Source organism: Pochonia chlamydosporia, assembly GCF_001653235.2.
Source record: "Pochonia chlamydosporia 170 chromosome Unknown PCv3seq00010, whole genome shotgun sequence".
NCBI lineage: Eukaryota > Fungi > Ascomycota > Sordariomycetes > Hypocreales > Clavicipitaceae > Pochonia > Pochonia chlamydosporia.
The window spans coordinates 328,921-355,091 of record NW_019154045.1 but is presented as its reverse complement, the minus strand read 5'-3'; the positions used below and the strand labels follow the sequence as shown (position 1 = coordinate 355,091).

The 26,171-nt window shown below is 50.3% G+C and overlaps 7 protein-coding genes across 7 annotated transcripts; 4 read left to right on the top strand and 3 right to left on the bottom strand.

Moving 5' to 3' along the window:
- Positions 1–32: 32 nt before the first annotated feature.
- On the top strand, positions 33–3,120 carry VFPPC_10259 (flavin-binding monooxygenase; the record flags this gene model as incomplete). Its single annotated transcript, XM_018288657.1, has 3 exons — positions 33–1,509; positions 2,452–2,544; positions 2,627–3,120. 3 exons carry the CDS (start codon positions 33–35, stop codon positions 3,118–3,120), a joined length of 2,064 nt encoding a protein of 687 aa, XP_018137286.1.
- A 446-nt stretch (positions 3,121–3,566) lies between these two features.
- Positions 3,567–4,085, bottom strand: VFPPC_10261 (hypothetical protein; the record flags this gene model as incomplete). The annotated part of the gene is made up of 1 exon (XM_018288658.1): positions 3,567–4,085. The coding sequence occupies one exon, from the start codon at positions 4,083–4,085 to the stop codon at positions 3,567–3,569; it is 519 nt and encodes a 172-aa protein (XP_018137287.1).
- A 575-nt stretch (positions 4,086–4,660) lies between these two features.
- VFPPC_14741 (hypothetical protein) lies at positions 4,661–6,366 on the top strand (the record flags this gene model as incomplete). Its single annotated transcript, XM_018292509.1, has 5 exons — positions 4,661–4,706; positions 4,767–5,126; positions 5,366–5,492; positions 5,571–5,764; positions 5,837–6,366. 5 exons carry the CDS (start codon positions 4,661–4,663, stop codon positions 6,364–6,366), a joined length of 1,257 nt encoding a protein of 418 aa, XP_018137288.1.
- Positions 6,367–7,204: 838 nt separating this feature from the next.
- Positions 7,205–9,445, top strand: VFPPC_10262 (transcription factor TFIIB; the record flags this gene model as incomplete). Its single annotated transcript, XM_018288659.1, has 1 exon — positions 7,205–9,445. One exon carries the CDS (start codon positions 7,205–7,207, stop codon positions 9,443–9,445), a length of 2,241 nt encoding a protein of 746 aa, XP_018137289.1.
- A 172-nt stretch (positions 9,446–9,617) lies between these two features.
- On the bottom strand, positions 9,618–10,988 carry VFPPC_10263 (amidohydrolase family domain-containing protein; the record flags this gene model as incomplete). Its single annotated transcript, XM_018288660.1, has 1 exon — positions 9,618–10,988. The coding sequence occupies one exon, from the start codon at positions 10,986–10,988 to the stop codon at positions 9,618–9,620; it is 1,371 nt and encodes a 456-aa protein (XP_018137290.1).
- Positions 10,989–11,804: 816 nt separating this feature from the next.
- On the bottom strand, positions 11,805–13,611 carry VFPPC_10264 (nucleoside transporter; the record flags this gene model as incomplete). Its single annotated transcript, XM_018288661.1, has 4 exons — positions 11,805–11,933; positions 11,996–12,357; positions 12,409–13,237; positions 13,324–13,611. The coding sequence occupies 4 exons, from the start codon at positions 13,609–13,611 to the stop codon at positions 11,805–11,807; spliced, it is 1,608 nt and encodes a 535-aa protein (XP_018137291.1).
- A 6,832-nt stretch (positions 13,612–20,443) lies between these two features.
- Positions 20,444–22,033, top strand: VFPPC_10266 (protein phosphatase 2C, manganese/magnesium aspartate binding site; the record flags this gene model as incomplete). Its single annotated transcript, XM_018288663.1, has 2 exons — positions 20,444–20,913; positions 21,040–22,033. The coding sequence occupies 2 exons, from the start codon at positions 20,444–20,446 to the stop codon at positions 22,031–22,033; spliced, it is 1,464 nt and encodes a 487-aa protein (XP_018137293.1).
- Positions 22,034–26,171: the final 4,138 nt, after the last annotated feature.

Genomic DNA, 26,171 nt, shown 5'->3' with positions numbered 1-26,171 from the left:
GCGTCGTCTACCATAGCTCTCCAGCGAAAACCATGGACACCAAGTCGGACTTTTCGTCCAACGGCCTGGACTTTGATGTAATTATCATCGGAGCAGGTGTTTCTGGCATCAACGCCGCGTATCGCATTCAAAATGAGGCACCCCCAAACACATCGTACGCGATATTCGAGAGTCGCGACACCATCGGTGGGACCTGGGACGTCTGGCGATACCCCGGAATCAGATCCGACTCGGACATCTTCACCTTCAGCTTTGGCTGGAATCCATGGCCGGGCAAGGAGTCGCTTGCTGCGGGCGCAAAGATCAAGCAATACATGATTGAGTCGGCGCAAGAAGCCGGAATCGACAAACACATCCGCTATCAGCACAAAGTCATCTCCGCAAACTGGAACACAAACCAGAAATGCTGGGAAGTCATGGCCCAACAGGCGGGCAGCAACAACACCGACTCATCTGGTAAAATAGTCGAACCGCAATTCTTTCGCAGTCGGTTCATCTTCCTCGGCACCGGATACTACGACTATAAGCAACCACTTCACTCGGTCATTCCCGGCATCGACAACTTCACCGGCAAACTAATCAACCCGCAGCACTGGCCCCAAGACTACGACTACACCAACAAGGAGATGGTCATTATTGGCAGCGGCGCGACAGCTGTTTCCATTGTGCCCGCTGTCGCCAAGCAAGTCAAGCATGTGACTATGCTTCAACGTAGTCCGACGTGGTACTTCCCCTTGAACCAGTACGGCAGAATAGCCAGCGTCATTCGAGCCATCTTCCCGGACAGAATGGCGCGCCGATTGAACCGGTACCGCTGGATGATCCAGGTTCAAATTCTGCTGTTTATGTGTAGAAACCTGCCAACGCTGGCGGGTGGCGTTTTGCGCTTCCTGACGGCGAGACTCCTCCCCAAGGATCTGGATTGGAATACACACTTTCAGCCGCGCTATGGACCCTGGGACCAGCGACTTTGTGTGGTTATGGACGGAGATCTGTTTGCCGCGTTTAGGTCCCGGCAAGCAAGTATCGTGACGGACCATATTGATACAGTGACGCAAGATAGCATTGTTCTCAAGTCGGGACAAGTTTTGACGGCGGATGTTATCGTCGCAGCGACGGGAATACAACTGAAATTCGGAGGAGACATCCAGTTCAGTGTCAACGATGAGCCTGTCCATCTAATTGACAAGTTTGCATGGAAGCAATGCATGCTGCAGGATGTACCTAACCTAGTCTTTTCATTTGGGTATGCCGAGAACTCGTGGACGCTGGGGGCGAACTGCGCTGCAACAGTCATGATTCGGGTGATGAAGGAGTTGCAGAGGCAGAAAGTATCGTCAGCGACGCCGCATATAGATGCGTCGTCGCAGAGAATGGAGCCCAGGCCACTGTGGAAACTGTCGTCAACGTATCTCAAGAACATGACGAGCGTGTTCCCCAAGGGAGGGACTGGAGAGTGGCGGCCGAGGAGTTACTATTTTGCTGATCTTTGGGCTGCGAAATGGGGAGGTTTGAAGGGGTTGGTGTGGGGTAGTTTGCTGGTGGGAGTGCTCCTTGTAAATATTTGGCATGGAAAGTCAATGGTGTCTATTTACAGAGCTATCTAATAATTACTTACTTGAATGCGGTCCGTCGAGTTGACTTGCACGGGCATAATGTGACCTTGTTCAAGAGTCGAGACATAGGCTTCGTGGCACATAGTTGTCTCACCTCTGTTATTTGCGTCACCGAGTTGTATACTTTGCGACGCAAACCTCCGCAACTTGTTGCATATGTGTATTGCCAGTTACTTGCCAATTAGAATAGAGCCCTGCTGACTCCTAGGATTTGGAAAGTGCCTTCACTGCTCACAAGTCAGCTCTGACTCGAAATACAACGGCTACATTTCAAACCCTCAATCCTTCAAACCTGATCATCTGAAGTTTGTCATCAGTTTACGTCTCAATTCATTACACTCTTCAATTGCCAAATTCGTCTCGCCGAGATTCCTTCAGGCCGATCGACCCACCGTTGACAGTCATCGCACTGTCTTTGCCCTGCGGAGTAACCATTTCGATACTGGCTTCCCCATAAACTCCATAAAAGTCATTAATAATAGCACTTTCCATCAATATCCAAGAACACGTCGCCCAGTGTTTCGTGGACTAGGAACTGAGGCCCGTGGATCCGGTGCACGTAGCCGATTCGTAGATGACTATCCAGACGTGAGCTAATAAGTTTATTTTGACCTGTGACGACATGAGACTATTTACCACTGCAGTGTGACACCACTTCTGAGCTTGGCCGAGACTCCGCGATGGAGAAGTCAAGTGCTGATGGGACGACCGCCCCCACGTTCTCAGCATCGCCTTCTCACAACAGACGTATATAAAGCACTCGTCCCAGCCGGGTTTTCTTGACCGGAAATCATTTGATATCCAGAAACTTACATTTAAACAATTTTACACCCAGTTAAACTTTGCGAAATGCAACTGCCTATTACCTTTGCGGCTGCTGCCAACACCGACATCTGGAAGAAGCCTCCCACTCATGATGTCTTCACAGGTAACCACCCCTTTCACACATTGCGTCATTCGCATCGTACAATTTCTCAAGAGTATCAAGTATCACAGCTAACAATCAACAGCCCCCTACAGAGTCCACTCCAAAGGGCCAACCCTCAGCTTCAAATCCGCAACCATAACCTTCCTCGCCACCTACACCCACCAATTCGACCAGGCGGGCATCCTCTTCAAGTTCACCAACGGGTCCGACAGGAAATGGATCAAGTCGGGCATCGAGCTCTTCAACGACGCGCCCCGCCTCTCTACCGTCTGCACGGACAACTACTCCGACTGGAGCGTCTCCGATGCGCCGTGTGGCAAGGAGATCCGCAACGCCTCCCGCCCGGTGACCATCTCTGCTGAGCGGAGTGACGATGAGTTGGGCATGACGCTGTGGGTGTACCATGTCACGGATGATGGCGACAAGACGCCCTTGAGGGAGATTACGTGGCCGTTTGGGACGGCGGCGGGTGCGGGTTGGGAGGTGGAAGTTGCGGCGGCGATTGCGAGGCCGTACAAGGATACTGAGGGTAAGATGGAGGCGACTTTTACTGATTTTGAAGTGAATTGGAAGTGAGTTGTTGAAAAATGGTGTCTTAGTTGCAACTAAACCTTTCCAACTCGTACACAAACGTAGCATCGAGATATTATAATTTGGCAATTTTATTTGTTGGTATCCAAATATTTCTCTGTATATATGTAAACATGCCGTATTCGTAACAACTGCGCCTCGCCATGATCCATCACAGTCTGCCTCAAATTTCTTCGCCAGATAGCCAACCAGTCCTATTGTCTGTTGCGACGGAGGACCACAGATACAAAGGAAAGTCCAGAGTATTTAAAAACGGGAAATACATCGCATATCGCCGTTCATGCTAGCACATATTGGAATGTGTTATTGTATACTTGGATGTAGGCGCATATCGCGGTGTGAGCAAGGACATATTGGGAAATATTGGAATGTGTTAGTGTATACTTGGACATGGGCAAATACATCTAACCGCAGACTGTACCCGCCGCTTCTCACCAGACTGCACGCTCGCTCTGTCTCGTTGCTGCAACATCTATAACTCCCACATCAATGCCAGTCCTCTCTGGCGTTGGGCGCCCTTCCCGTGAAACAGGACGAGTAACTCCATCTCCAGTCGGATACGGTACAACCAAACTCTGTCTAAAGTCGCCAATTCTCTCCCTCAACTTCGCCTGAGTCCAGCTCCTGTTGAAAAAGACACCATGAACACCCCGATCAAATGTCACCAGATCACCTAAAACAGACTTATCTCGCCATTTCTTGGCCGTGTCCTCAGAGTCAAATACCACTGCCATGCCGAGGGAACTGCTTCGCAGGTATCGCATTTCTCGAGTCATTGGGAGCCAAGCCTCGTACCTGCGGTCATCAAAGATGCGCGCCTCGTTATTTTTGGTTTGGTACGCCGCTGTCTGGCTGCGAGACTCGAAGCGGATGATGAATTCTCTCTGTTGGAGGTCGTAGAAGAAATCTAGGCGGATCTCTGATGACGTTACATCGGATGCGTAGGCCATTTTGGAAGGACACAGCGAGGTGCACAAGGACAGTCTTGGTTGGTGTTTGTGGGAGATGTGATGTCGGAGATACAGTGAGAGGCGAGAAGTATGTAAACTCGTCTGGCGTATCTCACATCGCAGTGTATGCTAACATATATCGAGATGTAGGAGTGTATACTTGCATGTGAGCAAGTACTTTTGACCACAGAGTGTACGGGGTACGTGAAGCAAGAAAATGGGCGGGAATGCGGTAACGTGGCAGTTTCAAATTGCAAACCACTCATCGAAATACTTTTATTCTCATCACGAGCTGATCAACCTAGCCGTTCTCAAGCCCTTATCCGGCACTATTGCCACGAGCTGAAACCCTGGTGAGATTGATTCAATGAGCCAGGCGAATGTGCGGGGTCACTCATACTGACTAGACTGACATTCACCAGACGGTTCGGCCCGTCAGCTGAATGGGCGCTGATCAGCCTCAAGTGGTTGTGGTATGGTGACATGGAATCCTGCAGCCATATTTTGGCGTGGCGCGTTGAAAATGTGAGTTGAGTGTCCTTGACTCCTTCACGGCATTCTCCTCGTGTGGTGCAATGGATGGCGATATTGAAGCAGCCGCAATTGAACAAAATGAGCGAGGTATGTTTCTAATTGACTCCTCTTGAGCTTTGCCCAGTGTCTAACCATTTTACCATACAGCTACTCCGGTAAATGAGCCTGGCGCCAGGCTGAATGACCTCCCTCTTGGGGATGGGGACATCGCCGTTCCTGGGATGGGACCTTACAACATCCAAGGCGACAAGCATGGAAACAGCAATCCTTCAACCAGGCCAGGCACAGCAGCTGGCTCGACTCATGTTGCAGGTCCCAGGCATAGTTATGAACTTCCCGGGACGCCGGTGGGTGTTCGCGTGAATACATCGAATAGTGTGACAAGTGTAGGGACAGCCAGATTGCCGGATTCAGCCGAGAGAGATCAGAATGTTACTCGGGCTTCTTCGATGGTAGACCTAGGCAATGAGATGCCGCGTCGCTCGGGCACTTTGCCAGCAACTGAGAGTAAGTAACACATTGTTGCAGCTCGATCCCCCGGAAAGATGAATGAGTGTTGATGATGATGTAGATCGTCAAAACGAAAGACGTCAAATAAACACGAATGGTGTTCCAGCACACGAGCAAGAATATGATATCCCTCTTCGGGCGGGAACATTACCAGCGGATAAAGGCGCGTCAGCTACTGCTATACTCTAAACTCTCAAACACCATCTTGGTATCGAAAGAGACTGACGTCCGTCTAGGAGTAAAAGGGGTTACCGAGGCAGAAGACGCTGCACTCGATAAATTCTTGATAGATCATTTCAAGAATGACCTCTTCGATGTCATCAAGCCAACAGCAGCACCGGCACCCGCGTCTCGATTCCTCAAGTGAGCACTCCCGCATTCCCTTGACAAACCGTCCCGACTAGTGAGCCTAGTTTTCTTACCCGTGGTACAACCATACAGGATATTTGGTTTGGATCCGCTGGGGCGTGAGCAGAAAAAAGACAAGAAGCTCAAGGTAAACGTAAGGGTGAGCCTGGCTGCTCTGAACCGAATGCGAATGCGACGTCTTCAGATGAAGCTTGCCCACCAAATCCTGCGAATGCACTACTACAAAGAATGTTCAACTGACTGGGAAGACCTTCTTAAAGAATACAGTAAGTAGCAGACCATTTCGGGCATCTATGCTGTGCTACATCTGCTCGCACATGCTGATTCACAGCTTAAAGTTGCCGCAACCAGAGACAACGACTACATCCGTACCTGCATCCATAGAGGCATAGACGATCCGTTCCTGGTAGGCACAGAAAAACATGTTGATGCTGCGATTCTGAACGCCGCTCTACTCGACATACCTGAGGCCGAATTGCGCAAGGAAGGTCTCTGGGCAACAGCTGACGGCGAGGATAAAAGACGCAAGTTTAATTTTGTGCCGCCCGTTGAAAAGGAACCACGGGCCATCGGGGGCACACGTATGGCGACGACGAGAAAGCAGAAAACGCAGTTATTTCTTCAGAGGGTGCTATTTTCGATTGTAGGAGGCATCTTTCTCGTCGGGCCAATGTGGCTCATGGCCGTGCTGAATGCCAAGTATGTATCACTTATTTCGACATCAGTATTTGTCTTTTTAGCTGGCCTGTTGGCGGCGTGGAAGTTGGATGACCCAAAGACGGTCCTGTCTACAACGGCTGCGTATGCCGCTGTTTTGGTGGTGTTTGTTGGAACAAGTACTGCGCCATCTCCTGGGGGTGGTTCTTAGGAAGCTTCTGTGAGGGCTGCGTGCAGCTGGCGCAGTATTGGTTCAAGATGAAAACTCCCGAGGACTCACAACAATTGGATATCTAGACGGTGTCTTGTTCTGTGTTTTGGAAGTCTGAAGGTGATGGATAGCTCAGAACTGGAGACACCACAACCCTAACCCTACAGCCTAGGACCCAAAGGCCATCACGATAGTTATCACGTGATGGAGGTCGGTGGCAACCAGGCTTGGGGACGCCATCCTCTGCTTTGCCAGGCTGCGATGAGAGAACAAGGAGTCATGGCAGGGGTAGATTTGAAAATGTAATTTAATTAAAACCGCACTCAGTTCCTCATCATCGTTCCGGGCATAATCGCATCAATTAATACCTCTTCCAGTGCTGCAAAATCGCCAGCACCAGAGCGTGTTCGAACTCTTGAGGTTGGGAGTGACTCAACATTGTGGCTTGTTTTGCGCATGCCACGCCTCGAACTCGAACGCAAAAGTTTTCTCACGCCGATCCCCACTCGACCACTCGACCATCCGTCGTTGAACGACCAAACAACATCGCCCCACGACCGTTCTTTTTTTGCAGTTTTCTTCAAGCAACCGTGAGCAACGTCGTCACAGTGCATATTCATCTACATTCTTACACCCTTCTTCTACTATTCATCGTCAAGTTCTGCTACGACTATTTTTGGCTCTCAGCGGGAGGCCGCGGGTCTCTGGCTCAATTGGGAACAGGGTCATAGCATTGGAACATTTTCTTTGTGTTCTCACGGATTTGTGAACGACAAGGGACCTCATCGCGTTATCTTATCGCACCTCCAAGACATTCACTTACACAATTATCGACAACATGTCTTCATTTTTGTCGCCTAATAGGAAGGCTGGCGCTGGCGGTAGCCCTTCCAAGCCCCGATTTGCCCGAACAAATGCCATCCGGGCGATGAGGGAGCGTGAAGAACGTCGTCAACACCAGGCTGCAGGACTCTCACAATCAGCGGCTTCATCGGCCAACCGAGGCGGCAGTGTTGCCGTACCGGCCCGTCAACAATGTCCCAACAAGGCTTGTCCGAAGCCGAATGTAGTCGACGGCACATGTCAGACTTGCGGTCGTGTCGCTGATGACAGCAATATTGTCGCCGAGGTCCAGTTCGGCGAAACTTCATCCGGCGCGGCAGTCGTCCAAGGTTCCTTCATCGGTGCCGATCAAGCCGGTGTCCGTAGTATGGGCCCTGCCTTTCGGCGAGTTGGCGGTACAGAAGATCGAGAGAAGAGTATTCGGGAGGCTCGTGGCCTCATGCAAGGTTACGCCCAACAGCTCAACGTGAGCGAGAGTCTGGTAACTGCAGGCACGCAGGTTTTCAAACTGGCCTCGGGTGCCAACTTCATTCAGGGCCGAACACTTGCCAGTGTCGCTGCAGTCTGTCTTTACGCTGCATGCCGTGCAGAGCCGCCTTGTAAAGTCATGTTGATTGATCTTGCGGATCTGGTTCAACTCAACGTATTCAAATTAGGTCGCATCTTCAAAAAGCTCAACGAGGTTGTTCCTATTGGTAATGACGGCCTTATGCCTGTGTATCCCGAGGATCTTATCTGGCGATTTGCAACCAAAATGGAGTTTCACCAAGACACCGCCAAGGTTGCCGAGGACGCCGTCCGACTGGTCAAACGAATGAGCAGAGATTGGATGGTCATGGGCCGTCGCCCATCAGGTATTTGCGGCGCCTGTTTGCTCATGGCTGCTCGAATGCACAACTTTCGTCGAACGGTTCGCGAAGTTGTCTACATCGTCAAGGTCACCAACCATACCATCCAGAATCGCCTCCAAGAGTTCAACATTACCGAGTCAAGTCAAATGTCAGTGGAGGACTTCCTGAAGCAAGATTTTTTGGAAAGTTCACACGATCCTCCGTCGTTTTACCGACAATCAGATGAGTACAGGAAAACGGCGGAGGAGAAATCGCGAAAGAGAAAACGACATAGCACTGGAAATGACCAACAGGGTGACCAGATTAGCAACGGCGTGGAAACAGCCCTACGCCAAAGAAGAATGACAGAAGGCGGCGCGGATTTGTCCAAGGCCCCGGCCATTAAATTCCGTCGAGACGCTGACGGATTCATCATCCCACCGCTGCCTTCACAAATTCCGCAAAATATGCCAAACCTACGCACCAATGACGACCACGAGGACCAGGGCGATGGAGAGACAACCGAAAACTTGGAAAAGCTGGCGCACGAGTTTGGCGACGCCATTGACGACGAATTAGACCAGGATGGAGGGCGGCAGGCTTCCGACAAAGGCAAGGGTCACGCGAAGCAGCAACTCCCCATAAATGACGAGTGGGAGGAGGATGAGCGGGAGCTTGAAGGCCAAATTGAGGAAATGTTCAACGACCCTCTTACCTACGAGCACGCACTTGCGTATTCCAATGCGGAACAACGCGCCATTATTCACTCCCACTGGGCTCTTCAACAGCGGCCATCGAAAATTGTATCCATGGCAGCGGACGTCACCGAGGATGAGTTCGCTGACGACCCGGAAGTGATCAATTGTCTCTTATCGCCCGACGAAGCCCGCATCAAAGAACTCATCTGGGTCAACCAAAACAAGGATTGGCTGCGGCAGCATCAAGAAAAGGTGTTTCGGAAAAAAGTCGAGGCAGACAGACCTAAGCAGACTCGTCGCCGTCGGAAGCGCGCCAGAATGGGCGAAGGTCAGACCAGCCCAGCGAGCTCTGCTGCCGAGGCCGCCATCAACGTGGCCAAGGACAGGGCGTGGTCCAAACGTATTAATTACGAAGCCATTCGCAGCATCTTTGACATTCCGAATGCAGGTGGTCTCGGGTCAGCTGCAACCAGCCGCAAAACGAGTATTGCCGGCAGCACTCTGGGAGCCGACGACGCAAACGAAGAACCAGAGGAAAGTGTTGCCGGTGATGAAGAGGAGGATCACCAGGATTATGACGAGCAGGAAGAGTATGGTGAAGGTGAAGGTGAAGAATTCGGTGGCGCTGCGGGTGGTGAGTATGACGGCGGATACGAGGATGATGATCCCGACATGGATGCAGCGTATGGGCTAGAGGATGAAGAGTAATAGACTACTGGCGTTGGATACTTATGGGCGTGGAGTTGGTTTATTTTAGGCGTTTAGATACCCGGCCTAGATGCAATGGAGTCGTAATAATGGCTGAATTATTTCTCCTTCCATGGCTTTTCGAATGGGTCTAGAGCTGCAGCGATTCGGCCTGCAAGCCTCGCATATCCGTTCACACGCCATGTACCCTTCTTCCCTTGACAAACACACTTCTTATATTCCTATCATCCCCCGTCATGACAAACTTTTCCAATATTGTCCTCACAGAATCATCATCCTCCAGCGGCGCATTAACACCGCCCGCCTCCCTCGTCACATCCACCACCAACGCATCAAACTCCTTGCCCTGTTCAAAATTGCCAACCTCGGCATCAAACCCGACGACCTGGGCGCCTCCCAGGGTCGCCATGTGAAAAACCTCCTCAAACGACACGGCCGCCCTCCCGTCTCTCGTATCGAGATAGTCTCGCGCAAAGGACGCCACGAGGCTGTGCTGCATGGCATTGAGCATAGAGCTCGAGTACCCGCCGCCGGAATCGGTGCCCAAGCCAACTTTGATGCCGTTGCGTAGAAATTCCTTGACGGGCGCAGCCATGAAGCCTCCTCCAATGGTCATGTTCGCGGTAGGACAATGCGCAACGCCGCATTTCAGTTGGGCTAGCCGCTTGGTTTCGTAGTCCGTCATGATGGTGCAGTGAGCGAGGATAGATCGCTCGTTTAGCAGCCCGAAGTGCTGGTAGAGGTCTGCCTCGTTTGTGAATTCCGGGAAGAGCGTGAGCGTTGCGTTCTTTTCTTGCTCCGACTCGTTGAAGTGTGTCTGGATAGGCATATCGGGATACTTCTTGGCGATATCGCCCAGCCCAGAAAGAAGTTTGGCCTCACAGCAGATTGCGAATCGTGGCGTCAACACATGTCGCACCAGTTCGCCTCTTGGATCGATTGTTTTGATGTGATTTATACAATCGAGCGTGACTTGCAGAGATTCATCCTCATCCTTGTCACGGTAGTAGTCTGGTGCATTTCTACTCATATTACACTTCCCGACGAGAGCTCTTTGCCCTCGTGATAGACAGATATCCGCGAGAATCTTGGTAGCCTCACCGTGTTTGGAGCCATAGTAACTCGCTGTTGTTACGCCCTGGCGCAGCATCCCGCACACGACGTCACTGTAGACTCTCTCCGCGTGGGAGGCGTCCTGGAATCGCGCCTCGTTCGGAAAGGCAACTTGGTCCAACCACTCGAGAATGTGGAGGCCCTGTCCCTGGCCGCGGTGAAGCCATTGCGGTGCGTGGTGGTGCGTGTCCACGAAGCCAGGGATGAGGAACTGCCCACGAGGCATGTATGTGACGGGACACCCGGGTCTGGGGTTGAGCGAGGCGAGCTTGGTTGGGACTTGGTCAGGAGGGATGCTAGCTTCGAGCGAGGCTATTTGGCCAGAGGGGTTGACGACGAGCAGCGCATTCTCGAGGATGGTCAGACTGTGGAGGGAGGTGGAGTGGATGATGATGCCGTGGAAGGCGTGAGATCGGTCCGCTGTAGCCATTTAGCTAGATTATTACCAATTAGCTGTCATTTATTGAAGATGTGTATATTGACATGTAGTCTGAGCATTCCACTTCAAAGCAACCCGACTGATGAGATGTGATGTGAGCAGTCTGAGGATCAATATGAGGGGTCCTCAGGACGAGACAACTCGGTGTTTGCCCGACCAGGTTACAGGAAGGGTAATGCGGGGCATCTCAAGGTCTCACTGCAAGTACGGAGTACGGAGTACAAGGACAGGATTGACATGCCAAAAAACCGAATGTGTTGATTCGGCAAGGGCTGATATGGCCGTGGGGTGAGCCGTGTATGATGATTATTGCCGCTATGGCCCTCAACTGCACATTATTCATATGGTACGGAGTATAAACGGTCCTTTTGTTTTTCCATTGCCGCCGTGTCCTCAAATGTGACTAATCAACTATACGGCTGCAAGCAAGCAATTCCTCTCATATTTAGTCCGCAAATTCATCAAAGTAGCCCTCCATAACTCCAACAAAATAATACACAATATCCACCATTCTTGCAGATGAAAATGACATGCCTTTAGGCCAGATATATACCGCCGAACCACCGAACAACTCCTCCCTTCTGGGTCAACAAGCATCCTCATGCCATCCCACCCACGTAAGAAGGGCTCCACTGGGACTGGCAGATAGTCCCGGGCCGTGGCTCATCTCCCGAATATCTTCTTGGCAAGCCACTTCAGGTTGGCCCACTCAGCTCCAAATGCCGGGCCCTTGGTGGAAATTGTGCTTTTTCCAAAGAGGGCAGCTGCGGAAGGGCGATTCAACCGTGCGCCACGACCATGTGCTGGCTATCGTCCAACCCATTTCAGCTCGACCGTTCTCAAGATTGGATACGCAATCATCACTGAGATCAGAGTGAGCTCGTCGCCCACGTCTCCCCCGAACTTGCCAATCATCTTGGCAATGGGAGCAACATACTAAAAGACCAACCATTTAGTCAACTGCAAGGAATGGGGTTGCTCTATGTCATCCTACTTACCCAGGTTTGGCACATGCCTAGGAAAGAAAACCCAATGCCAATTAGTAGGGATCCGGTCCCAGCCAAGCCCAGTGGTAGACGTTGCGGGTCTTGCCAAGCGGTCAAGTCGTAGCCTCCAATCTGTGGTCGGAAATAGAAATGTTCAATGAAGAGAATCACAGCAAATGCCAGTGTCCAGTATCCAAGGATCGAAAGAAGGTTGTTGATGATTTGCTCTAGCACATTGCGCCCGCCGTATGCCAGTGCAAAGGTGACTAGGCACAGAAAGGTGCACCAAATGAACCGAGGAACAGCAACGAAATGCTTGCCGAGAAGTTGCATGCACAAGGCGCTTGAGTAGATATTGGCAATTGTATCCCCGACTATACCGTCGATGTTAGTATTAGAATAAATCTCCGTCTGAGAAAACTTACGGAATGATAGAGCAAAGAAGACGCAGGCAAACTTGCCCCATGCATCTGGAGGCGACATAACAGCAAGAATCAGGCCCCCAGTACCGCCGCTGTCGTGGATGTTGGATAGAGCCTTGTTCGTGAGAATAATTCCTCCAAAAAGATTCCCTAAGATTCCGACAAAGATTGTAGGCACAGTCAAACCAATGTATGTTAAACCAAATACCAGCCATTTGCTGGTTTTGGCCGGATAGTGCACATAGTAGTCTCCGGCAATGGGACACCATGAGGCACACACGCCAAAAATAATGGCAAAGTAGGACAAACATGCTCCACTGAGGTCAATCCCGGAAATCAAGCTGACGTCTGGGTTCGGGGAGAAGTACTTGGCGGACTGTCCGTAGAGAACGCAAATGAGGATGAATGCAAAGAACCAGGCATATCTTTCGTAGTGGTGGATAATTCCGTAGCCGAAAAAGGATACTACAAATGCAATGACGACAATAATGACAATACCAACAACCAATGCCAGACCACCTCCTGAAACGGCACGGAGCAGCTGGCCTCCAAGAATCGCGGCAATAGTGGCGTAGCCCACATTGATAACGACGTTTAACACTGCGGCAATCTTGGAGCCCCAAAGGCCCAACGAGTATCGTGATACTGCTACTTGTCGCAGTCCTGTCATTGGCGATAACGTGGCGGTAAAGGCCGGTACAGTCGAGCCGGTGAGGGTTGCGAATATGGTGAGAACCATGGCCGTATTGACTGACAAGCCAAAGACTGGGCCTAAAATACCGATCTGGATCATTGTCGGGCTGAATAAAACAGAAAACCAAAAGAAGATCATCTGGGAAACTTTGTTAGCTACATCATCCACATTGCTTCTGGCATGAATTTTCTTTGCCTGCCACAATTCGATGCTTGAATACGGACATTGAGTATTTGCGGGGGCTTGCGCTGGTCTTCAGGAACTCTTTCGACGCCCATGGCCTCAAATTTTGCGAAACGGTCAATTCGACTTTCAAGGTTGGCAAGAAACCTCAACGCGGGATTCCTTTGCTGAATGGCATCAATCTTCGCATTTCCATAATCGTCGGAGTGCCGCCCCGACGGCTCCTCCAAGTCCCCATTGTGCAAATCCAGGTTTGTATGGCGAAGCGTCGATTGCTTCTCGGCTTCGCTTGCCCCGCCAGTCGAGGATGTCGATGTAGCGGAGGGCATGATGATATTCACAGCTCAAGGCTGAAGGCTCGAGGCTCATCGACGAGCGGATGTCATGTAAAGACAATGACGCAGATCTAATTAGATTGGCCGCAGAAAAATCGAGAGACCTTTCCAGGGTGTGTTCAAAATGGTCTCTGGTGTAGTGAGAAGTGGCAGGAGCGATCCAAGCCCCAGAACGTGGGCGAGTTCCTTTTCCACAAATGAAGGATCTCGCAAAAGAAACGACTTGGACCTGACACACAATATCCGCAAGCCCAATATACTACCATTCAACACAAGAAAAAACGAGACACATCCACAAAGAAGAAAGTTCGACAAGCCGCAGGGGAATCGGCCCTCACCTGGCTGATCGCCACCCACGCACTCCGTCCCTACGGTAGGCGAGAGCGATCAATTGATGGCGCGTGTGTCCGACTAGACACTAAGAGCTGTATACAACGCTGCACCCTTGTCTCAGAACTGACATCCAGGATATCGAATTTCCTGCGCTCACTCGTCCATTGAGCATCGGGCCAGTGCTTTGAGTGCACCAGTTGACCCTTTTCCTTCCCCGCCGTGGCTGTCCGTTCAGCTACCCCCCTTGGCTGCGAGACTAATAATAAATGCTTGGGGCTTTGGTTGGGATCCGTTCTCGTTGCATTGTGGAGGTAAGGAAACATCCTGGCCAAGCTCCCGGCCTTTGCCATTTCAAGTGTTGAGAAGCATCAAATGTCATTGTCGCGTTCGAAAAGACAGCATTAGTCTGATCCCAAAATCGAATATTGGACAATACGCAGCTAACGAATTCGACTGGCGAGACGGGTGCGACAGACAATGAGAACCCCCCAAGCACCGAACTGACATCGATCGTTAAGACATGACGAAATTGAGCCATGAGGGGACGAACCAAATTGAGCACACGGTCCAGGCCATGGCCGGCCATAGGAATATTGAAGCTCCTGGTAGATTAGACATCCCAATGACAACCAACTGACAGCAGTTACACAGTCTGCTGTAGGAAGAACCCCATCCGTGCAATGCACCACCCAGAACAATAAAAGTGATAGCATGCGCCGCCGTTTATCTAGGAATTTCGTCCCTCAAGACTCTGTGGAGCAACAAGCAATAACCCACGGCACAGGTACCAGGAACCCTGCAAGAACAACCAAGGGTTTCAACGACGCTCCAGGGAGTGGCTGAACTCTACCGCCCGACTGATGGTCTCCAGCTGAGAGCACTCTCACAGTGATGCACCCAAGGCGTCACCTCAGGTCACCAGAAATCGGGTGGGGGACTTTTGGAGGGCATTCGGTCAGCACTAACAAGCATTTCCTTCTTGTTGTGCTCAAATGTTAAATCCGTGCAGTATCCAACCAGTCTTCCACCTGAGGTTTTGTTGTCTTTGTTATCGTTGTTAATCAGCAGCTAATGAGCACTTCTCCAACAATGAACAATGATAAGCACAGCATGTCTTTGACAACTTTGTTTTTAGCTCCCAAAACTGTTGGACAAGATTGATCCCCCTCAGCATCTCTTACGACACCACCTTCCTCGCACCCAACGGATATTGGTTGTTGGTTGGGAACGCCTCCGGCACTGAATAAGCCACCACGGTGATGGTGAGATTTTATGGATCCTTTTTGGGGCCAGCCCATTCAAAAATATCAGGTCGATCGTGTGGCGCCAGGGTAGTTTGCTGCCATTCTACTTCTGGCTTCCTGCGGACGAGGTTCAGTCACCTTTAACTGTGGCAGTATGAAGAAGCTCCACGTTGAAGGCAGAAAGTCTCATTCGGCTTTGACGAAGAACGGAACACCAGCATTTATAAGAGTCTGACAAATTACTTCGAGAACCGTCGTTTTCGATCACTCATGTCAACGTCGCTGAGCTTTATTTTCCAGGTACTCGCTTCCATGGAGAGTGCGACTGCAGCCATTACATCAAATCCAGAATTGTCGGATGGCAAAATTGGGATTCGTCGAATGTTTCATTTCAGGAGAGACTTGCCGGCTGTTGTGGTTGTGCCGCCATGGGCTGAAAGCACAAGTAGCAATTAACATTAGCAGCCTGAATTCCCGCCTATTGTGCGTCTTCATTTCCATGTCCTAGGGTTCTCCCTCTGTTTCCAGCCGGGTGTATCTTATAGGTGCTCATCTACACACGTTTGTCCTCTCAAAATTCAGCAGTTTGTGCAGACGAGGTTCCATACCTTTGCCACACGAGCTGGCAAGTCCCGAAGCCTTGATGCATTGGACTGTTGGCTTTGTATCTATATCGAGCGATGAAAGGTGTCACAGCTGAATACAGAGCGAACTTTCAGGTCTCTCCGGAATCGAGGATTAGCTTCATAACGCGCGCAATGCTGCTCGGCCCCTTATTCTTCAACCATTGCCGTCATTGCCTAGGGAGAGTCACCCACTCAACCGCCCGCGCAATCCCCGGTCTGACACCCAAGAGAGAAAACCCCGGACAACCCCAGAGCCGGTTTACTCATCTTTACGGTCATCATTGGAGCCATACAAAAGGGGGTTTGACACCAGACCCAAGACGGCACTACGACCGAGCCTACCCTCGATTCGATGCACTCACCTCATCCATTCCACTGGGCCTCTCCTGTACCAGCCGATCCGACAAGTCCCAAAAGTAGCAAACAAAACTCAAAAGTAATAGAGTTTAAGGCTGTTGCTGAAAGCTGGGTATGCATTCGTATGTCCTTCTTCGGACGTTTGATGTCTAGCTCCATCAAGAGGTTGCTACAACAGGGGCCATTGATTTGTGTGTCCAGCCCAAGATTTGTCAACTCTCTCAGACATGCAATGCAGTAAGGCAATATGAGAAACGAACAGGGGGGGGGGGCTATTAGAGTGCCTCAAGCTTCTGTTCTCTTACCAATCGAGACACCAACATCAGCTAGATTCTGGCTGTTATTTGAGAGGGGCCGAGCGAGGGGACCAGCAAGCCAATTAAGATACAGCTTTTTGTGCTGCTAGCCCCAAAGAGTCGTTTCCGACGCACTCTTCAGACGAAATCGCCAATACTCCAGACGACGAGGTGGAAGCGCCAACTTCTCCCAAGTCACATAGGGTAGCAGTGACATTTGCACACTATGGAACGTGCGAGGCGGCTCTTGAGTCCCGACAGACGTTTATGATTGAGAAATCAGTTCTATTTCCAGGTCCATAAACAAGATGATTCTTTGCTCTAAAAATGTGGGAGAGCCGTGGAGAGTCGGTGGCGCAGACACTCGGCTTTGCCATCCGAAGCCCTTGCTTCCAGAAGGATTCGAGAACAAGGACTATGTACACATGGTAAGTTTCTCTCCCCAGATGCTGGAGGATATCCTTGTTCGGTCTAAGTCTTAGACAACGGAAATCCGCCAGCTTCTCGCAGGCAGTCCAACCAATAATCAGGCGTCATCTGGGGGATCGACCATGCAGATAGTGATCTTGGGGCCCGCCGGCCAGATTCCCACGTAGATTATCATCTTGCACGCAGTTACCTTTGGATAGAGTGGTTCCTTGATTAATCCAAATTCTTAGTGGTTTTGTTCGTTGTCTCGATGGTTCCTAACACTGCCCATTCTCATTTTGGATCATACGGCTAACATGGGCTTAGTTTGCCTCGACCTTCTCTGCTCTGCCTAGGTCCAATGCAGCACGTCGATTTCTCAGCGACGCCGCAGAGTTGACGTAGAACCAACGAGACCAACCCCGAGACCAAGGTGGACTTTCACATATCGGTCGGCGTGGGCCCATCTTGCCCTCGAGAGTGAAACGATACGTCAAGCTTAGACCGCAGAGGTGAGCCCCATTACGCCGGTAATTTGGATTTGTGAACCTTATGTCCAGCGCGACTTCGCCAGTGTGATGCTAGCGCAAGACGATTTTGCTCCTGCTGCCAAATCACAACGACCTTCAACGTTTGATTCCCATCTTCGGTGTAACCCTCCGCAGCAACGGACTTCCACAGCAGTCAAGAAACTTCCGTACATCTGTCCACGAGAGGCACTGGGGGCTAAAATGGAAGGATCAGCATGTCGCAGACAGTCTAGTGTCGTTGCCACCTTTTCCACGGGCAAAACATTCAGCAAGCCACTTCTAACACATAACCCGTCCATCCCTGAAAAAAATGAGGAGCCGCAGCGTCCTGAAAAACTCCTTAAATATCCAAATCATCTCAACCTCGTAGTCATGTTCACAGTTGTGGCATCCGAGGCGCTCATATCCTTCTATTGACGACAAATCTGTGTGCTCCGAGCACGGTACCCTTACACCTCCTACCGAAGTTCATTTTCATGCGTTTGTGGATCTCTTTAATCCGGTCTGGGGCATGTTGAAATAAACCCCCGTGTGGAGTAAACGACCAGGTCCAAAGATGCCTGATTTGAGGCAGGTAGAGTCGTGGACATGGTATAGCTTCGCCAGCCTATTCACGCTCTGCAGATTGTATGTTTTGCCTTGCCGCCGTCATCACCAGGGCATTCACCTTGTGGCACTCCTCTTCGTGTCATTCTACAACTAAACATGATAACAGCGTCTCTAGATCGATTTGATTAGGCGGGGTTCGATATTTTCAGCTAGAAGATTATGTTATGGCTCTTGCCTTTGTAAGAAGAAGCCCCATCATCGTGATATAAAAACGATCCACCTCGCGGCCCCGCTGGTGTACGATGCTAGGAAATGTGGTGCTGACTTTTGGCCATATGTGTGCATGAACCTTTTCAGGGTGTCTACACCAATGTCATTGTATGGGTCAATATCCAAGAGAAACATCCTCGCACCAATATTTTACCGCCCACGGGTACAAATGGAATGAGCGACGCTGAAGTTACAGACCGCATCTACGGAAGCAAGATTACATTTACCATTGAGGAGTCCATGGTGGTTTTACAAATGCTGTACAAAGTCTGCATGTGTTTGTTGTTTATGAAATTAACGTCAGTATAAGATTCGACGATATTTACGGATAAACAATTGCTTACGGTCTGTCGAATAGATCAGGATTAAAGCGACAGCTGCAACTTAAGCTTCTTCTTGGCTACGTTTTGATGGGATGGGTGATTACCGAGGCTTTCTTTTTCGACTTTTGGTGCCGACCATTTCACAACTACTTCCGAGTTTTTGGGGGAAACACACGTACGTTCCCGGATTCTCTATAACAACAAATTCTGACATGGATATACGGAATAGCTGGCTGCACAACTTCACAGAGTCATCTAATTATGTCGTTTGCTTTCAACCTTTCTTCTAACCTTCTCATGCTGGCCGTTCCCATACCGATGCTACTGCAATCCAAATTGCCATGGAGACAGTGCGTTTAAATTCCAGAGAGTTATAGCAGCTGTTACTGATTGCGGATACAGAAAGGCATCAATCTGTGGAATATTTGGACTGGGTATATTTGTCGTATGTGCCTGTGTTCTCACTCAAGAGCAGACTGACCAATTCTTGGAGATCCTTGCAGCAGTCTTGAATACATACTACTGCTTCGCTCATCCCGAAAGTATACTCTGGATCTATTGGTACGTGCGTGAAGCCAGCACCGCCGTTATTGTAACCAATGTACCGCATTGCTACGCACTTCCACGAACAGTCTTTAACCTCGATGCATTCGGAGACCTTGTCAGAAGTAGGCTTAAAACAAAACGAGTCCGACTTGCGCGACACGGAGGCAGCAGCGGAACAGATAAGAATATACCGAATGGCGACAAAGGCATTCGCCTAGCCAAGCCTGGATCGTCTGAAAGTACGGAAAATCTTGCCTCCAAGAGTTCAAAGCCAGGGTCTACGCTACAAATATGGCAAATACGCGAATACAGCGTAAATGCGAATGATTCAAGCGAGGTCCAATGGGAAGAGAACGAGTTGCAACAAATATGGCAAGGGGGCTTCGGCACAACGGCAAAAGTCGAAGTCGATAGAAGCGGACGCGATGGAAGACGAGGGAGCCGACATTCTTGAGATGATGTTAGTCATAAGGCGTGAAGGAGGATGCCGCTATGTTTCAGTCTTGTGATTTTGGTCACTTGTTTTATGCTTGTTACGATGCCAATGTATTCAATTCTGAACTAGAGCTCTAGAAGACATCTTAAAGGCGACAGCTTGTGGGAACCGACAAGAGGCGCACTAAGGAAGCACGTTTTTGATCTTGATCCAAACGGGTGGTATGTGGGCAAGATGCATTTGACTCAACGATTTACCACAAGGCTACAACCAAGGTCGGTTTCCACGCACAGGATATAAACTTCACCCAGGATACTTGCGGTTTAGCCATTACCTATCTTTAATCCATGTTTAATTAATTCATAGTTTAGGTGCCGGGAACACATTGAAAGCTGAAGATAAGACAACAATAAGTGAGTTGGTCTACCAAGGCTACCCTATAGAAGTTGTCGCGCACCTGGTTGGAGATCTGAACCTTTGCTGATAAGATAATGGTGCAACTATTAAAAGTCTAAATGCTTGCACCTTTTCGGAATTGCTTAGGTACTTGGGGATGTGCCTCATTCGAAGAGTGGGCAATGGTGGTCGAGCTTGATCTCTCGGTTGCGTTGCGAGTTGCACGTTGCGTTGTGTGACATTGATGATTTGAGCTTGGAGGCTGCCTTGGCCGCGACGGCGGGGACTCGGAAAGAGATGCCGACCCCATCGCTACTTCCATTTCGGGGCGTGTTTAATTTCGTCTCAGCCGATTTCAATCTTCAGCAGCTCATCCTACAAACACATACATACAGCGTCTCGAGTGGGATTATTCACTTTCTTTGCTTTTCCCCTGACTTTGACGAGGTCTGTGCAGTTCTACTCCGTACAGCCTCCAATATCATATTCAGAGCCCTTCGCCTTGCCTCGCCATGTTTCGATACACCGTTGCAGTTTCGCGAGGTGTGATCTCGCGACACCTACCAGCCCCGCACGCCTCACGATTCACGTCTAGGACATACTCGTCTTTTTCTCAGCCCCCAAAGAGAGACTCGCCTGCAACAATCGCAGTCACATTTGGCACTTTGGTCGCCGGTGCCTCCTTCTTCTACTTCGTCAGTCAGTCTGGGAGCTCCAACGCTGTCCCGTCCCTCGCCGAACCTGCGTCTGAGAACCACATCGCTGTCAAGTCCCCTGTCCGAGTCTTTGGCCTGAAAGAGGCGAATGCCAGAATCAGAGAACACGCCACGAGTTTCACTTTTGACGGTAACGGCGGGAATGGTAGAGTTGATGTCGTACGTTTGGCTAGTAATAACCCGGTTGAGGATGAATGGGCTGTTGCTGTGGGCAAGGGCGTTGGGGGACAAAAAACCTTGTATACAGGCGTATACGATGGTCACGCGTAAGTACCAATATCTTTGCCAATTTCCAAGCTGCCAACCCCCGCCGTGTTTAACTCCACTCCAAGACGGCATGATAAGGGGTCTTTCGAGTTGCTGACGATATTTATCTCATTGGCTGAATGTAGTGGTTGGGCAACGTCAGCGGTCCTTCGACAGGCTCTGATTCCATATGTCTCAAATGCTGTCAGCCGCGTTGCAACATCAGCCAGTTCTGATCTGATCGACTCAGCAATCAAATCTGCGTTTGGCAATCTTGATGCTCGCATCATGGACGAGGCTAAACACGCGGCTGAAGGAAGCTCGGAGCCTGCTTCTCCAAGTGTCCTTGCCGCCATAGCTCCCGCCATCTCGGGCTCCTGTGCTTTGCTGTCCATGTATGACTTGGCCTCTTCAACTATCCGAACTGCCGTGACAGGTGACTCGCGAGCAGTTCTTGGATCCTGGTCCGATGAGTCTGGCAGCTACACTGCGGAAGCTCTCAGTCAGGACCAGACAGGCTTTAATCAAGACGAGGTGAAACGTTTGGACAAGGCCCACCCTGGCGAGATTGATGACATTATCGATCCCAAAACCGGACGTTTGTTGGGAATTGCCGTCACTCGTGGCTTCGGTGATCACCGATGGAAAATGACCGAGCAAGCTATCAAGTCCCTCCAAGGAAGCTTCTATGGGTTTGGTCCACGACCAAAGTACAAGTCACCACCCTATATGGTTGCCGAGCCTGAAGTGACGTGTCACAAAGTAAGCACAAAAGATTTTGTTATTCTCGCCTCTGACGGACTTTGGGATGCCATGTCCAACGACGACGCCGTCAAGTGCGTTTCGAGATGGTTGGCTGCTAAAAGGGCAGGCAAACCCGAAACCGTCGTGGACGCCAAAACAACATTCACTGTTGGAGACGACGGGTGGCCCTCCTACAAAGCAACACCTGAGTTCTTTGCCATTGAGGACCTTGACAATGCGGCTGTTTGCCTTGCGAAGAATGCATTGGGTGGAAGTCGCCGTACCATGTTTTGTGGCTCGGTGACTGCTTACCCCCCCATCAGTCGATACGTCCGAGATGATGTGACCATCCAAGTTGTCTTCTTCCAAGACCCGTCAGGCACGACCAAAAATTGAAAACGAGGATAAGGCATTAGAGGCTTGACGGCTTATTTGCCGTGGTTTCACATATTCTTCAGCTCTGATTATCGAACTTTGACCTTGCGCTCTGTTTGTCAATTTCTTTTGCATTCGTGTGTGGGCTGTCACTGGTAAGTCGGAGATTGATTCTCCGTACGCCGTACGAAGTACAATCGTGACGGATTCTCAATTCAACAGCCGTGTAATAACCAGTTTATATAGACTTACTCTGTACTGCACCCCAGTTTAAAACTCGGTACTTCGGACGGCCAGCCGTGCTTCACCTACACCCCACGGTGGCAAGTGAGATCGATATTAAGAGATCTGTCCTGGTTGTACATAGATACATGAGGTGTCGCTTTAGCCGTCACTGTCGTTACAGAAGCGATTGATCCGATTCACCTTTTTGGGGATGGGGATCCCGGCTTGCGCAAGGCTCGACTGAACAATAGACATTGAAAAACGGACAAGGTGTTTGTTTTCTGCCCTCTTGCGATGTTCACAATGCACACCATGACAATTGCAGCTTCAAAATCGCCCGGACGAATGTTCTTCGGTCCCCATTATCAACCATGGTGGTTATATGCAACTGCTGGTTTGGCGAAACTTGGCAACATGACACGGCAAACAAACAGGACTGTAGGATTTGAAGTCCCTGAATCTCATACCGTTTACCGTCGTTCGTAGCATATGTGGATACCTTAAGCACTCTGATGTAAAACGGACTTGAAGGGCATCCTGTCCCGAAGTGACTGGACGTGCCACGCGGATCGGTTTTCCAACCTTCTGGCCCATGGTAGGCGAGACAGCCTCGTCGCACAGGAGGCATGCATCTGCACATCTCATATCATTTTATCGTAAAGCAATATGCTTATGGAGTACGTGGCTTCAAACTCGCATTGTGTCTCCAAAAACAGGCTGGACTGAATCACTGCATTGAAGACTTTGCAGCTGGTTCCCTGTCCAGCTACGGCTTGGTCACCTCACCACGACGGCACGACTCGAGAGCAAACGTCGTTCTTGTCGTCTAGGACGTTGGCGGATTTAACATCAGTTCTTGTTTTTACGTCTTTCGGAGAACATCATATTCAATTTGGTGTCGGCAACACTCAGAAACCTCATCGACGTCGTCCATGAATGACTTTTCCTTTCCCTGACTCAAGAACCTCAGTTCGCCGGGGCATTATTTTAAGCATAGTACATGCCCATGTCACAGCGCAGGCTGCGAGACATTTCGAATGTCGAAAAGAAGGCTCTCGGATCAACATGACCCGTCTCATGTATTTTTGTCTCGATTAATCTGGGTGCCGGGTTATCCCTGCACTGAAGTCTACTCGGAACGAAACATAAGGTGGCTGAGGTATTTTTGGAGCCTGGTTGTTCTTTTTGGACCTGTAGATCCCAGATCTCCTGAAACGGTGACAGAGCAAACAGAATTGACGGAGATTTCTACAGCACGGAAGAAATGCCATTGCGAGACGGGGGCAGAGGACCTTGTTGGCTAGTGGTATCTCTGGCAACAAATGAGATGCTTCAAAGATCATGGCGTTTCTTCAGTCCCTTACAATCCCCTACCTGACGGTGGTCAGTGTTCACAAACAACGAGGCTGGCTATCTGTCTGTCTGAATCTGGGACATGGATGGGCTGGCAATTGGTCGCCCATTCGTGTGGAACATGGTCCTCCATACAGAGGCTTCAGATGCTTTGCCGCATCAAATGTTTTGCGAAACCTCGAATAAGCACCCCCATGCAAACTACTTGGCACAACCAAGGATGCATGGTCGCGAAGAAGTGCTACATCTGTTTGGTAGCTAAAACACAGTCTCTTAATGCAACAAATCAGAGGTGAAGGGATGATTTATGTCCAAGTGGCTTGCATTATCGACACCAATGACAAGCAATGCCTCTACCCCCAAGCGATTGCGTCAGGCATTTGCCCGGCAGGCACTATTCATTCGGCTCCGATACACCAGGCCTCTACGGCTTATTTAGACTACAATTTAGGCTGAGAATTTTGGGCACGTTGCAAAGACATGGAATTCGGAGACGAGACGATGCAACACAAGCTTTCAGCTCAGACATGGGCTTATGCGGCCGTTTTAGCCCCGAACCAGTTCTGTGCCATCTTTTTCTTGTCTTTCGCACATTCGGCTCGAAAGGCGAAAATCGAAAAGCCAAGGCGCAGCATGACGGAAGTCAAACCGACAAACAGAGCGCATTGAATTTTGGACGCATTCAAGCTGGGACGATTCCGCGGCAGTTCAGACGACCGCCTGCTCAGCGTGCTTCTGCTGCAGATTGGCCGGCCTCATTATTTACACCATCAAGCAGGCAGGCAGCCTGCTGGACCTGACCCGTAGAGCAGGTTTTGGCTTTAAGACGGGGACGGGACCCGGGGACCGTCACCACGGGCACGAAGCACGTTCATGGGGTTACCCTGCCTTTCCACCTGCTTGCATACCAAGCCGCCGTTCCCGAACAAGGGGGGGAACCATGACCACCATCTTTGCCCTTCTCCTCTGTTCTACAGAACTTTTGACCCGAATACTCTTGCTTTCTGAAATACATATAGAGAGAGACATGGTAGCTGAGAGAGTCCGAGAGATAAGTCGGGACGACTAGCACCTCCGATCGTTCCAGATTTGGATTATTATTTGGGGAACACGACCGAAATAATTAGAGAAGACAGACTAAGTTATGGCTGACAAGCAGACCAGACATCTAGACATGGACTTGATCTGCAGGCCGTCATGCTTCGACCCACTCACCCTTGAAGCATGCCGAGCCTTGAATGTCTTCAGAGGTGGTTTGACTTCCTCAATTGGGTGGACAAGCTGTAAAGTGTGGGCTGGTGTTGAAGTTGCAAGTATCTGGCGTTGACGCACAGGGCCATCAATACATGAACACACGGACACACGGACACACATGCCCTTACTCTTACATTTTATGTGACACTCGCAACCGTGCCCCCTCGGTGTAACGGTGCCTGGGCGATGAAATGAGGCAACGACAGGTGAAAAGCCCCGAAACTGCCTGATTTACCTGACAGCCCGACCCAGAGCAGCCAGACAACGATGAGGTTGTGGATGGAGATGGTCCCGTTCGGGGTTGCTCAGACCGAGCCATGAGCCTGGAAGAAGAAGCTTTCTACTCTTTGATCCACCGAAGTTGACACATGGTGCCCGGAGTCTAAGACGATGCCAAGAAGCAATGGAATACCCCGTAGCGCGCACCCTTGCGCACTGGCTCCCCGTCAAGTCCTTGAGCCTTGAGAGCGACAAAGGTAGCGGTCCTTGGTCTAAACCGCGATTACGAAGGCACACCAGACTGATTACCATCACTGGAGCTACGAAGAGCAGGAGCATTATAGTTCATTAGGCGACATCCTGTAAAGTACTCCGTAAAGTTCCTGCTCACTTGCCACGCCCCTGTCAGTTTTGCCTGACTGCTCGTCTTGGCCAGCTCAAAGTACATCAAACCCTTCAGTTTCTTCCACTGCCCCCCGTCACCCCCCAAACCTTCGCTTGCGTGTCTTTTGACTCTTGTTCCTGCGAAAGAAGTCATGGGCCATTACCGTTCGAAAAGAAAAGAGAGCAAGCGTGTCGGCTTCAGCACACACAAACGGGACTCCGAACATACTACACACAACTGAAGCCTGGTCGTCCGACCACTTTGTCAAGCCGTCTCCACTACGTGGGCGTCGGTACATGGCCTGGTTCTATTTCTATTTATTACTGTTTTATGTCTACATTTTGTTTCCTCGTCCGCTTCAAGGCAGTCGGACCCATACCTGTTCTGTAATTCTGTCATGGTACGGAGTAGGCCTGCATCGCCGAGAAATCATTAAGAAGGAATCGATCCCACCCTCGGAGTCCCACTGTCAGTGCTGTGTGGCATAATAAAGCACTACTTGCCGTATCGATTTATCTGTTACTTCAACCTCTTTGCACAGGTTCTTATTCATCTAGCAGCCACTGCCCTGACCCTGTTTCAATCTATTTCGGGAGAAGTCTAAAAAAGAAGAAGAGGAAGTCAAGATCCTGGATCCACTCTTGCGCCCTGAGATCTTCAACCACATATATCCAGGACACGAGCCTCTTGAATTCACAAAAACACAAGAAACTATTACGAAGC